This window comes from Lithobates pipiens, unplaced genomic scaffold (genome assembly GCF_037356315.1).
Source record: "Lithobates pipiens isolate NorthernLeopardFrog02 unplaced genomic scaffold, aLitPip1_a1.2 Scaffold_19, whole genome shotgun sequence".
NCBI classification, from domain to species: domain Eukaryota; kingdom Metazoa; phylum Chordata; class Amphibia; order Anura; family Ranidae; genus Lithobates; species Lithobates pipiens.
In genome coordinates, this window is record NW_027507764.1 from 478,623,397 (window position 1) to 478,638,572 (window position 15,176).

The 15,176-nt window shown below is 39.2% G+C and overlaps 1 protein-coding gene across 1 annotated transcript in view; it reads left to right on the forward strand.

The window, feature by feature from the left end:
- LOC143997335 (uncharacterized) overlaps positions 1–15,176 on the forward strand; it is a 585,170-nt gene that overhangs the window by 558,251 nt on the left and 11,743 nt on the right. The window contains exon 25 of the mRNA XM_077492911.1: positions 3,115–3,217. Coding sequence (XP_077349037.1) covers positions 3,115–3,217 — 103 coding nt within the window. The remainder of the gene's footprint in view (positions 1–3,114; positions 3,218–15,176) is intronic.

Consider the following 15,176-nt stretch of genomic DNA (forward strand, 5'->3'; position numbering starts at 1 on the left):
ACTATGTAATGAAGCTCCTGTGTCTCGTGATGTACTCTCAAGAAAAGGATTTTACAGGTAAGCTGTATATAAGTAGATGTACAGATTGAAGTACAGCACAACATTTTCCTTTTTTAATTTAGGTAATACAAAGCTGACAGAAGATGTAATCTTTCCCACTGTACCCAAAACTAAGAAAAAGGTTGAGATTGGAGTAGAACTTCTACAATGGATGCTCTAATTGGTGTAGGCATGTTTGACTGTTGGACACCATTCTGTTGGTGCCTGGCCAAGACACATATGAGTAAAACAGGTACATTGAATCAAGTAGCAAGAGGCTTCAGTTCTACAAAAAAGCATTATATAGAAAGCACAAAGAATAAAAAAAAAAGTATGCATGTGTTTTATTGAATATCAACACATGTACCCAGGTCAGCCATTATTTTAAAAGATGCTACTTCACATCTGTGAGAGGGGTTGATGTGGGTCATCCATCTTTTGATGTGTCAATGTGCATTATAGGGCCTTTTAATAACAGTGGAAGCTCATGAAAACGATGGCATCAGTTTGAGACGCTGATATTGTTCAGAATTCAGGTGCAGGTGACCTGCATTTGACCTGCTTAAAGCAAGTTTGCATTACTATAGACTTGTATGGGAATTCAAAACCTGCTTGAAGTGAGCAAGATCCCATTGATACAGGCCCCTAAAGTTTGGTTGCATTTTACTGACTGAACTTGCATGAATTTGATCTTAACTGGTAGGAGATGACTCATTTTAAATTGTAAATCTTCAGTTGAAATATATATGGTTACCTTTTTTTTCTTCCAATAGATTTGTAATTCCTTACAATCGTTCTTGTGTTACACACCTCTGCCATGCTAAAAGGCAACAAAAACATTCTACTATTTCCTGGCGTAACTGTTCTAATTCCTGGTTTGGCTTGGTGTCTCCTTATTTTTCTGTCTCTTATTTTGATAAAGGTGTTTCTTCTTCATAGTCTGAGAAGGTTGGGGGTAGAGAGATGACATAGAATAATGCACTGCTGTATACCTGGTATTTCTAGGTACAGTATCTCACAAATGTAAATACACCCCTCACATTTTTTTAAATATTTTATTATATCTTTTAACGTGACAATACTGAAGACATGACACTTTGCTACAATGTAAAGTAGTGAGTGTACAGCTTGTATAACTGTGTAAATTTTCTGTCCCCTCAAAACAACTCAACACACAGCCATTAATGTCTAAACTGCTGGCAACAAAAGTGAAAATGTCCAAATTGGGCCCAATTAGCCATTTTCCCAACTCCAGTGTTAAGTGACTCGTTATTGTGTTACAAGGTCTCAGGTGTGAATGGGGAGCAGGTGTGTTAAATTTGGTGTTATCGCTCTCACTCTCTCATACTGGTAACTGGAAGTTCAGCATGGCACCTCATGGCAAAGAACTCCCTGAGTAGCTAAAAAAAAGAATTGTGGATTACTGGAACCATATCCTGTGGTCTGACAAGACCAATATAACCTTTTTCTGTTCCGAATGTGTGACCCCCCTCCCTTCAGAGACTGGGCTGCAGGACAGTATTTCAACATAACAACCCCAAACACACCTACAAGATGACCACTGCCTTGCTAAAGAAGCTGAGGTTATAGGGGATGGACTGGCCAAGCATGTCTTCAGACCTAAACCCTGTGGGGCATCCTGAAATGGAAGGTGGAGGAGCACAAGGTCTTTAACATCCACCAGCTCTGTGATGTTGTCATGGAGGAGTGGAAGAGGACTCCAGTGGCAACCTGTGAAGCTCTGGTGCACTCCGTGCCCAAGATGGTTAAGGCAGTGCTGGAAAATAATGGTGGCCACACAAAATATTGACACTTTGGTCCCAATTTGGACATTTTCACTTAGGGGTGTACTCGCGTTTGTTGCCAGCGGTTTAGACAATAATGACTGTGTGACTGTGTTGAGTTATTTTGAGGGAACAGCAAATTTACACTTATACAAGCTGTCCACTCATTACTTTACATTGTAGGGAAGTGTCATTTCTTCAGTGTTGTCACATAAAAAGATATAATAAAATATTTACAAAAATGTGAGGGGTGTACTCACTTTTATAAGATACTGTATGTGTTAGCATGTGATACACTCCCTCTCCAAATATTGCAGTTTTAGGTGTTTCTTGTTTGCCCCAGAGCTGTTGCATGAGGCTGTAGAAGTAGATTTCTGCCTACATTGGGCTTTCTTTTCTTGGCATTGAAGGATGAATGTAGTAGCCCACATGGTCCTTGAGAAGATACCTCTTTATTCTGACGATCTGAATCAATTTATGTGGTGCACTAAAGTGGTGAAAGATTGGGTTATGTTAATTAGTTATAAGCTCTAGTTAATATTTCTAGCTAGAATAGAACTATAAGAAAATATATATTTTTTGTACCATTTGAGGAGCTTCTGTCACTGAGAAAGTGTCTAGCCTAGCACTTTTATCCTCTTGCTGCTCATCTGTTCTGTAGGAGAGTGGAAGGTATCAAACGTTTCCAGTAAATAGGGATTTTTTCTGACACCCTTCCTAAACTGTCAGAACCAAACTTTGCTGAAGAGTTTGGCATGGGAATCTTCCCAATGAGGTCACAGAGGTAAAAATTCTTGTATTTTTTTTGTTCATATAGGCAACGACATTTAGTAGACTTTTGCTCATTTTTTTTTATATATATGTATTTTTTTAACAAAAAGTCATTTCTTGTTCTGACACTTCCAATCTGATATTCTGACATGTTGGCTGGGGAACATTATGCTAGATCCTTCTGAGACCTAGTGTAATGTTTTCATTTGGGACCTAATTAATTGCCTATGTATTCTATGTAACACATATTCTCACAGACTTGTACTGTGGAATGCAGCTATGTGTCAATAGCACAAAATGCACCCTTAGATTTGTATTATTTCTCTGGTAAGAAAAAGTTCTATTGTTTCCTTCTATGGAATTGTTCCTTCAGTGATTGACCTATTGAGCTGCCTATGAAATAACTTTGCTTAAACATATTTATTTGTTAATTCGTCTGTTGTCCACTTGCTGTATATTATTATTTCTGTCAACTTTTCAGAATATTCTAAACTAAATTTGCCTTTTCATTTTTTATTAGGCTGGAGCATACAAGTCTCTTGGAAAATAATCTAGCTGCAACTGAAGATATGCATTCTAAATTACAAACCAACATAAAATCAATACATTTTTTAAACCAGAAGGTAAGATTTACTTTGTCTCTGTCCAGCACATTTCATTTGGTATTTTGATAATAAATGTGATAAAATAATATAAGAAAAAAAGGAAAAGTAATTTTGTATTAGGGCTTATTTTCAATAGGCTAATTAAAAAAATAAAAACCGTAAGGTTATCTATTGGAGCTGGTGAAATCATTGCTGAAATTGACACAGAGCCGCTTGTAAAAGAAGCCTAGACTGTACTTACTTTTCCAGGTGTTTGCGTCTTCAAACATCAAACATCTACTCATACAGCTATGTCAAGCTGTCGACAACCTGCTCCTCTGCCTCATGCTGTGATTTCTACCGCCAGCTGGTATTTGCTGTAGTGGCATATAAGTGGGTAAAAAAGGATACAACATGCTGGAGGGGCTTGGGCATTCCTACACTTGTAAGTGTCCAAAGTCTGCAACAACCATATTTTTTTATTTTTTTAATTAGCAAATTTTTTTAATTCTAGCAACATCCCATGCCCTCCAAATTGGCCACATGAACTGCTATGAACTTTCATCACTGGTGAAAACCCTTCCACTTTTTGTTTCACCAGAAACTCACCTATTTTTGAATTGGCATAAAGCTACCTGTTTGAAAATACACATATGAATTCCTTACTGTAGTCAAGTTCCACAGTGACTGGGAATCACCAATTTAATAGGCACATACGGGTGCATTTAACAGAGGCAGAGTTCAGGTTGTAGCCATCCAAAACCAGCCATCAGAAATCATCTTTAATTGTTCTAATAAAAAAATATATCTGGTTTCTGTGGTTTTCTGCACTTCACACATGATATGTGCTCTTTGCATTGCCTTGTTAAATAACCCAATAAGTATGCCAGGTAGTGTATAGATGAGAAACAAATGATTTGAACTGCAAGTCATTTGGTGTAAAAAAACTGAGAAATCTAGCTCCGTACACTGTCATTATTCACCTAAAACAGTGCACTACTATGCCGAGATACAGTAACACATCTGACAGCTACAAAGCGCCCTCTGTACACTGCAGCAGCAATAAATTTCATGGTTTATGCTAACCTGTCAGCAAAAGTTTAGATTTCTTTTCACAAACTTTTTAAATTCCATATCCTCCAGTGTATAGATCAAAAGAATATCTTACATTTCTTATTTCAATATTTGATATAATAAAACAGAAATTAATTCCCCTTTGAGTCCTTAACTGAATAACAAAGCATGTTCTGTGTCATAATTTAAAATTGCATGCTGTCTCGTTTTAATACACATATTTTGGTTTATAAGATCCATAAGTAAATTTCAAGACTTAGATAGCACATCTAATGATGCCATTTTATCTTTGGCAGTACACAATTTTTTATTTTTTTGTACATAAGGTAGTTTTATTATTTTTATTTTTTTTTCAAGGAAAAGAACAAAAAAATGCGCAAGTCACATTGATAGTGGCTGATCATGAAAAGAAACCCCAGGAGCATAGGCACACTATAAAAAGCTCTTTCAGGAAGTCATTATGCTGTTGAGGGAATAAGAAAGTTAAGTCAGAGAGTTGTGAAATGTTCTCATTATGGGTCATCTTGGTAATTATCTGACATCTACAGATGGAGTCACTTCTTAATCAAAAGAATGAATCATTACTGATATTGATTCAGACCAAGATGTTTGAAATAATGAGTGTAGTAACTCAAGTATAAATTCAGAGGTAATTTTCAGAAACTTCTCCACTGAATTTTCATACTAAATAATAATGAAATATCTCATTTCATTTCCTGCTAATAGTTGGAAAATGGCCATGCCACTGCAAACTAAATTGTCCCTGCATAATCGGCATGCTCAACGCTAGCAAAAAAGAAGGTCGCTGATATTTACTGTCTCATTGATAGCAAGCTATAATTACCCCAGCTGCTTGCAGACCAGCCTTGCGGTACTTAATAGCACGCATTATTGTTTTTAGACATAAAACAGTTTATGTGATCATTAGAGGCTTAATGTAAGCAACAATAGGACTGAACATCTGAAAGCCCATGGCTCAGGAAGGCACTCTGTTTCCTACAGCACTTGTCAATCTTTGCTGTTGAATCTTAAGAGAGATTTCAGATGTGTGGCTATCAGGATTTATGCGGCATTTTATTATTTTTCAAATAGAAATGGAATTGCAGCTTTCCTGATGTTGCCTGCAGCTCACTAATGAGGTGGTAATTGCTGTATAAAGCTTTACAAGATAATATAGATCATTATCTAAGAAACTGTAGCAATGACCACACAACATTGTGATGGAGCGAATATGAAGTGGCTGATCTTACCGCAGCCACATTTACCTAAATTGCAACTCCAGCATTAAAAAGGGGCAAATGCACTTACAAACTTTATCTTTTTATTTAGATAAGTGCCAAGTGTCTGTTATAACGTTTACTGTAAACATGTCTGCCAAGTTACGTTTCTAAGAAAACCATATCTATGGCATTCCTTGTGTTGGCCTTCTAAAAAGACATAAGAAGCGTGTTCATTAGATCAGCAGAATTGTGATTTCTTCTTATAGCTAAGGTATTGCAGGGGATGCCAGTTATCATACAGTAAGTGCAGTTCAATTACATTTCTGACTCCAGGTCGGAAGTGAAGAACTAAGGCAGTTACATGAACAGGGGAATAGAGACCTTTGGGACCACTAACAGGTTTGTAGTGGTTGGTGCTTATTGGTAATGTCCACTTTAGCGGTTATAGAAGAATCAGAAGTGGCTCTCATGAGCAAGGCCCTCCTAACCCTCTTGTCTTCAACAACTGTTGGTGCTATATCAAGCCTGTATAATAATAATTGATTAACAAACATGTTATACTTACCTAGAGCAGCCCGGATCCTCCTCTTCTCGGGTCCCTCTTTGCCTCTCCTAACCCCTCCCTCCTTTGAGCGCCCCTCAGGCAGCAGCTTGCTACAGAGGTGCACCCAAGCCAAGTAAGAGCTCCGTGTATCCATTCAGACACAGAGCCCCGACCTGGCCCCATCCCCTCTCTCCCCTGACTGATTGGCTGACTGACTTTGATAGAAGCAGGAGTCAATGGCTCCACTGCTCTGTCTCAGCCAATGAGAAGTAGTGTACTGGATGGCTGAGGGGATCGTGGACATCGCTGGAGAGAAAAGGAGCTCGGGTAGGTAAATGGGGGGTGATGGGGAGGCTGCTACACACAGAAGTTTTTTTTATCTTAATGCATAGAATGCATTGAGATAAAAAACCTTCTGCCTTTACTACTCCTTTAATGGTGTGAAAAAATAATTAAAATGTATGAACCATTATAGTAAATAACTAGCAGAACCACTACAATTATTGCCAATAACTTCAATCAAATTATCTTTTCAAAAACTGTTTCAGCTCATGTATATTTTTAGTTGCTTCAGATCATGCCATTGAGCATTTCATTGTGACTGAAGCTCAGAACTCTAATTGGTCAATCAACCCTCCTTCTGTAAACGTACATGTTTACTGTTGTTTTTTGAGTCACTGCTACATTGCTAGACCCAGTTTTAGATCATATCAGTATAGTGTATGGAATAAATCTCTTATATAGTTGAATTGACAGTTTTTTATTGGATACTTAAATTGTATAGGTACTTATGGAGAAAGAATGAATTTATATATATATATATATATATATATATATATCTTAAAAATAACACACTACATAGATGCCCAAGAGAATTGGGAGAATTCATCCCTCGATAATTGAATCCATGCTACAATGAATGTAAGCAATTGATAACGTTATATTAGTGGCATCTACCAATGTAAATTTAGAAACCATTACTTAACCACTTGCTGATTGCTAACAGTACATTTACTGCTGGCGAGTGGCTCTCCCAGGCACCACAACATACCTGTATGTTGTGATGAACTTCCTGGTTTAGAGGCCTGCATGCGCCCCCTGCTGATCTGTGCTGTGATTGGACACTGTACCAGTTTGTCAGCAGGTTATAGCCAATGATTTTGACGGTATACCTGCTGAACAGTTGTGACCAATCACAGCACAGAGATCTGTGTGATTGCAATCACAACACACAGATTCTAGCTGGATTTCTCCCTGTTTTCAGTTACTATTCGGAACTGAAAGAAAGAAAGGAGAGACCTGCCCAGATTTGTAATTAAAATCAGCACACATACACTTGCATACACTTATTAGTCACACAGCTAACCACTTGATTGTCCTCCTGATCGCATCTGTAATCCAGCTAGTGTCATTAGTATAGTGCACAGTATTATCACTGAACACTGTATTAGTGTGACTAGGGGTGTTGGTGTCAGTCAGTTAGAGTCCATTCCCAGACAGTTTCAGTTAGTGCCAGATTCCCCGCGACACTATCACAGTCACACTGTAAGTCACTGATCAATACCATTACTAGTAGAGTGTCTTTACGGATTCGAATCTTGATCACAATTAAAACTATACTAGTGTCCCTAATATAGTACAGTGTCCCCAAAAAACTTTTTTTTTTACCAAAGACATGTAACAGAATGAATTTTGGCCTAAATTAATTGAAGATATTTGATTTAATTGGACATGTTTTAAAACAATAAATAGAAAATATAGTTTTATTTTAAAAAATTCCGTATGTTGTTTATAAAATAAAAAAATACAGTGGTGATCAAATACCACAAAAAGAAAGTTATATTTGTGTGAAAAAAATGATCTTTCATTTAGGTACAATGTTGCATAACCGAGTAATTGCCAGTTAAAGTAGCACAGTGGTGAATAGCAAAAAAATCCCTAGTCCCGAAAGGGTAAAACCTTTGTGAGGTCAAGTGGTTAAAGAAGACATTCCATTAATATTATAAAAAAATTATAATAAAAAATGTAAAAAAATATTATTTTTTGGTTTCAACCGCAAGAGCTATTTCAGGATTGGAGATAAGCAAGCGTAGTCAAGGAAGCAAGGTCAAACACAGGTAATCAGATGCAGATACAGTATCAGACAGCACTGCACTAGTGCAGCTGCTGTCCTTATATAGGCCATTTAACGCCAGCAATAATGGCTAACATGTGTGCGTATTTTAGCGCATGCACATGCGTTTGCTTGTTAACGCTAATGTTCCCGTGCATGCGCATAGGCATTAGCCTATGCCCAGCAAGACGGGCACCTTCAAAAGTACCTCTGCGCATGCGTATTTGCCTCTACCTAGGAGCTTCGGCTGCACTATTACCAGCCTGTCTCTGACATAATCTATGGATCAACTTTAGTACAACCTTCACTATAAAAACCTAATAAAATCCTTGGAAAGAACTTTAGTACAACCGGCCTGTCCAATTAGTGCTGCTGGGTATAGCCGGAAACACTGATCATTGTATTGTGATGTCGGGGAAGGCTCTCTGCCGCCAGAATACATTAGCACAGCGGGAATGATTTCCCCATCCTCATTGAGTGTGTGGATGGGACAACCGGCTAATTTTTTTTTCATTCAACCCATTAAATGGGTCAGTGTATGGCCTGCCTTAGTGCTCTTTAAAGTAGAACTAAAGGGAAAACGTTTTTCCATTTTGGATAGAGAAAGGGAGGATCATAACCCCTATCAGATTTTTTTTTTTTTTTTTTTTTTTTTGCCATCTGTGTCCCATTGGGGAGATTTCCCTTCATATGCTATCCCGCAGGCAGGAAGTGAGAGAAAATCTATGCAAATTAAAGGTATTCCTTGGGGACCCCCAGGTCACCAGAACTAATGCCACCATTGTAAGATTTCCCCTCTATTACTTTTCTGGGGATAACTAAAAATGTGGGATTTTCTTTCCATAATAATGATAAACAGGACAAATGGAGAGGATGAATCTCCCTAACAGATCACAACACAGACCACAACCTTTTTTAAGTTTAGACTAGTAAACATGTCTAAAGGTTCTTAGAGCTCCAATTGTTCGCTAGAATTATATGTGTTAAAGAAGAACTACACTGCAATTGAGAACAGCAAACCAAAAACACTATTTAATTTATTTTTTATATTTAAAGCAAACTCCCCCATCCATCTATGTCACCATGCTTTATTTTGTTGAAAAATCACTTTGAAAAACACCCCCCTAACATTTCTGTCCATAGTCGTCTTGAATAAGAGCAGATTATTCATGTATCATTTACTTTCTCTGATCCATCTGCCCTTAACTCATGTATGAAAGCAGAAGGATCTTCCTAACTGAGAAAGCCCCATCTCTACTCCTCCATTCCTGGACTCCTGAATGTACTGAAGTACACTCGGCTTTACTCGGCTCCTCTCGCAGTCCCGCCCACCTCCACTGATTGTGAGAGGATTGAGTGCCGCTGACATACAGAAAGCCGAATGTACTTTGGCTAGTCCCAGCTCCTCTCACAGTCCCGCCCCTGACTGTGAGCAGAGCCGAGTTTAGCCGAAGTACACTCAGCTTTCTGTATGTCAGCGGCACTCAATCCTCTTGCAATCAGTGGAGGTGGATGGGACAGCGAGAGGAGCCGAGTAAAGCCGAAGTATGCTCGGCTTTCTGTATCCTGGCTCCGCTCGCTCCTCTCCACTGTCTGCTCACAGTCAGCGGAAATCGGCGCAAAAATTAAAACAGGGAAATGCTGCAAAGAGACGGGCAAGGCTGCAAAGGTACTGGGCAAGGCTGCAGATGGACACTGGGCAAGGCTACAATGATGGACAAGGCTGCAGATGGACACTGGGCTAGGCTACAATGATGGACAAGGTTGCAGATGGACACTGACAAGCCTGCATTGATGGGCATTTTAATGGTAGTTTTTTCCTTAAAATTCCCTCCTAAACTTGAGGTTCGTGTTATATGCCGATAAGTACGGTAAATATGATATATTTTCCTATCTATTTACTAATGCTGGCAACATAAAGTTTAAGAATAGCCAAACCTGATGGAGAGAGTGAAGTTCAACTTTAAGTATTTATATGCAGTATTCATGTTATCTGGCCAAAAGGTGTTTTTTTCCTGAAAGTATTAATTAAACGAAGCATTCTGTGCATTACTTTTAACAGTTTGTCTAGAAATTATTTTGAAAGTTAAACAGTAAAAATACAAATAAATATAGTTTGTTTTTTTACTGTACCAGGATGGAGAGCTTCCCTGGAACTATGTATAAAGTGTGAGCTATTAATGTGTGAATTTACAGTCATGCCTCAACCAGGATGGCCATTGGAAAGTGATAAATGGAAGTGGAAATTGTCTTGTAAAGATGAATAGATTTTGTTTTAATTCTACATAAAGATAAGTGACACTAAACTTGATTCCAATTATGACTATTTTAAAGTTTCTGAAAAGGGAAGGGAAAGTATTAAAATCTAGCACACTAATCATGTCAAATACCTAGAAAGCTTTATGAACTACACATTATTGTCCATTATTCCACAGACGAATTTCGATGACTTGTATTTTATCATTTTAAAACCAGGGAATGATCTTTTAATTAACACTCAAATTGCTAAATACAGCATTTCAGTTATAGCTAATGACTAATCTTTACTTCTCTCTATGATTATTACAACCATTTTAAAAACTCTAACATTATCAATTCGTACAGCAAAGGCAGGCGATATCTGAGTTCATTTGTCTGAAAGTTTTCTTTATAGTGTATCGAATAAATCTCTTATAAAGTTGAATTAAATGTATTGTATAGGTACGAATGTTTATAAATGTATTCATATATTTAAATACAGATAAAGCACACAACACATATATACTACTTTTTAAAAGTAAATTACGTAAACCTGTACCGAGAAGCATACTGGCTAGTTTGTTAACACACTTGCTTTAAAGTGCTAAGGTCCTGATTTCACCAGGGTCACTAAGGGCATGTAGTTGGCAGGATCTCATGTAAGATTTAGAAAATTAACAGGCAAATACAAGCTGTATGACATACATATTTGTAGTGTTATGCCCTGTAGGACTTTCTGACGGAAAATGTGCGATCGGATCATGTTGTTGGAAAATCTGATTTTGTGTGGGCTCCATCTGATTTTTTCCATCGGAATTTTCATCACACAAAGTTTGAGAGCTGGATCTAAAATTTTCCGACAACAAAATCCGATCGTTTAAATTCCAATTGTGTGTAGACAATTCTGACGGACAGAGTGCCACGTATGCTCAGAATAAGTACGAAACAAAAGCTATTGGCTGCTGGCCTCTCTATAGTCCCATCGTATGTGTTGTATGTCACCTCGTTCTGAACGATTGGATTTTTTCCAACAACTGTGTGCGACCGTGTGTATGCAAGACAAGTTTGGGCCAAAATCCTTTGGAAAAAAATCTGAAGGATTTTGTCGTTGGAATGTCCAACCGTGTGTACAGGGCATTAGAGTTTACAAACTCTGTAAAAAAGGCACCAACCTGTATGTATAGGCACTTTTCTACTTCAGCATAGTTTACCATGTTTGAAGTTAAGTGCTTAGGTAAACCAATGGGAGCCTGTTAGTAATGGAAATGCCAAGGCCTGGCCACAGGTTCTTTTTAAAGTGCCTCTACTGTAGCTTTGAAAAGGCAAAGTGGAAAACCTATTTTATATCATAAAATAGAACTTTGGTTTCGTTAGCATTAGTAAGTAACTAGTATATGTTCACTAGTATAATTTTTTGCTGCCAGAAGATCTCATGCATATTCAGTATGCTTGACCAGTATAAATAAGGTGGAGCTGGAGAGACTGGTATGCCTGCCCTCTCCTTAACTCAGACATTCCAGACCCTCGCCACCGCTGTGACCCTGACTGACCTAACTGCAGCAGTTATAAGGCTTATGTCGAGCGGGAAATAAATAATAACCATTAGCCCCTTAAGTGCTGCTTTTACAGTTTCAGATAACAGGTTATTTTTTGTGGCAAAGAAAGCTTTTCATATACCAGAGAAAATGGTTGGTATGGTAGACAGAAAATGCTCAACATGGCTATGTCGAGTGTGCTATATACAAGAAGGAGAAATTGTCTGATAAGGCAAAGAAGCAATAGGAACATTTCTTGCTAAAGTTTTTTTTTTTTTATGGCTTGATTTAAGAAAAGGGAGGAGTGTGCTAATGTTTTCTTGCGATGTGTTTGCTTTAGAAGGTTATAGAGTCTATGTGCTGCTCAAGTACACACACATCTACCCCTCCCCATCTGCAGTTAGTATGATAAAGGCCAAGTTCACTTTTTTGAAACATGTTACGTGTAACATTCGTATTTAGGGTGAAACATGTAACATGTTTCTGCTTCTGCCTTCTCTACCACCAATCCCCCCTCCATGTGGCAGCGGGCAGCGCAATCTTCTCCCTGCACTCGCTGTCACATTTTAAAAACAGCGGGACCATGTGGGGCTCCACCCATATGGCCGCATTATTCATTCACAAAGTTCTGCGAATGAATGAGCTACCATCATCAACTGAAGCAGATGGCTGAATAGAGTGCCGGTGAGCGCTCTCTAGTTCATTGATTTCTCCTGCAGTTCAGTAACTGCCTGCCTGTATCAAAGGTATGAGCAGTGTGCTGAAAGTCTGCAGGATCCTGGCATTGCACCTGTGTTCTGCTGATTACGGATGTAATGCTTTACAGACTCCACTGTAAAAAAAAAAATAATACATGCACATTTTTTACTTTCAAAAAGTCCATTTATTTTTTATTTTTTTTATAAAAGGTGAACTTATCCTTTAACATTAACCAGCTCAATGCCCCATACCAAGGATATGTTAAAGTGTCATACTAACGTTTTGTTCAGCTGTACTTTTTTCCAGAAAGTTATAGCATGTAAATGCTCTTCAAGTACAGTGCATCCGGAAAGTATTCACAGCGCTTCACTTTTTCCACATTTTGTTACGTTACAACTTTATTCCAAAATTGATTAAATTCATTATTTTCCTCAAAATTCTACAAACAATACCCCATAATGACAAGGAGAACCTTCCAGCAGAACAACCATCTCTGCAGCACTCCCACAATCAGGCCTGTATGGTAGAGTGCCCATACAGAAACCACTCCTCAGAAAAGGGCACATGACAGCCTGCCTGGAGTTTGCTAAAAGACATCTGAAGGACTCTCAAACCACAAGAAAAAAAATTCTCTGGGATGATGAAACAAAGATTGAACTCTTTGGCCTGAATAGCAAGCATCATGTATGCAGTAAACCAGGCACTGCTCATCACCTAGCCAATACCATCCCATCAGTGAAGCATGGTGGTGGCAGGATCATGCTGTGGGGATGTTTTTCAGTGGCAGAAACTGGGAGACTAGTCAGGATCGAGGGAAAGATGAATGCACCAATGTACAGAGACATCCTTGTTGAAAACCTGCTCAAGAGCACTCTGGACCTCAGACTGGGGCGAGGGTTCATCTTTCAACAGGACAATGACCCTAAGCACACAGCCAAGATAACAAAGGAGTGGCTACGGGACAACTCTGTGAATGTCCTTGAGTAGCCCAGCCAGAGCCAAGACTTGAACCCGATTGAACTTTTTTGGAGAGATCTGAAAATGGCTGTGCATCGACACTCCCCATCCAACCTGATGGAGCTTAAGAGGTCCTGCAAAGAAGAATGGGAGAAACTGACCAAAAATAGGTGTGCGAAGCTTGCAGCATCATACTCAAAAAGACTTGAGGCTGTAATTGGTGCAAAAGGTTCTTCAACAAAGTATTGATCAAAGGCTGTGAATACTTATGGACATATGATTTATTTTTTATACTTCTTGGGACACAGAGTCAGGCTAATATTCATTACCTGCTGGGTTATACTTCATTCATTAGGTGAATGGACACTGGTAGGCCAAAGATCTTTAGACAGGAAGTGATCCCCTATATAACCCCTCCCATACTGGAAGCGCTTTAGTTTTTTACCAGTGTCTGCAGGGTGGAAGGCACGGTTTGTTTGAGCTCTCTGAGCTTCAGGTCTCTAGTCCCACAAATTGTTTCAAAATTAATCAAGGGATTGACTGATCAGATCCATTTGACACAGGCTTCTATGCTTAGATAAATGGTACTCGAGCCTTGCAAACAAGACTCAAGATCCTGCAAGGTTTTGCCTGTAATGTGGCTTCCGGGCGCTGGACCCTGTGGAGTGGAAACCCTGGACAATATATCACTAAGGCATTTCCTGCAGGGTTCTTTACAGGTCCAAGGGAGTTGACCCTAAACATAAAAGGGTACCCAGTCCTTGAAGGTCCAAGTGACAGGAACTCGCCATAAAGGGTAAAGATTGGGCCCTTCGTTTCTAAGTGGCCCTGCGCATCGCTGCACACGCGTCATAGCCTTTATCTGTGCACACGAAGATTTGCGTTGTACGTGAATACAGTCACTTTGTTTGCTGGGACCTCACACATGCATTACTTTATCACTAAGGATGAACTGTCCTTAGCCCTAGCTGGGTTAGAGCACAGGATTGCTGGCATGATTGCCTCCATCCCGCAGGGTGGCAGGAGGCATGAAAGATCCCACTCCCCAGAGTCTCCTAGTCTGGAGAAGGAATGGGTTGAGGATGGGGAGGAGCTTAAAGCTCAGGATTCGGTGGAGTGCCCGGCAGCTGTGTCTGCTTCCGAGCAATCTGGACAAGAAGATATCCAGTCGATGTCTGCATCTCAGTCGCAGATGCTTTTTATCCTGACTCTGAACGAAATGGTTTTGTTCTGCCTTTAAGTTGACTGAGCCCCCTGGTCCTCTTTGGGATCTCTGAGGCCTCTTCAGGTTGCACAGACTTTCCCTCTACACCCCATGTTGGAACAGGCATTGTACACTGATTAGGAACATACATACAGGTGAATGAAAAGTTGGTTAAAAAATGGAGCATGCCAGCTGTAGATGCAGCAGTCTCTTCCTTAAACAAGAACTTAACTTGTCTGGTTGATAACGCACAGGGCTTGAAAGACCCTGTTGACAAGAAATTGGAGTTATTATTAAAGGCTTCCTTTTCATTGGCCAGTTCAGCTATTCAGCCAACTGTTGCAACAATTGGTATTTGCCAGTCCGTAAACATCCTCCAGTTTAAACAGCCTGATAAGCCTAACCAGGAGAATG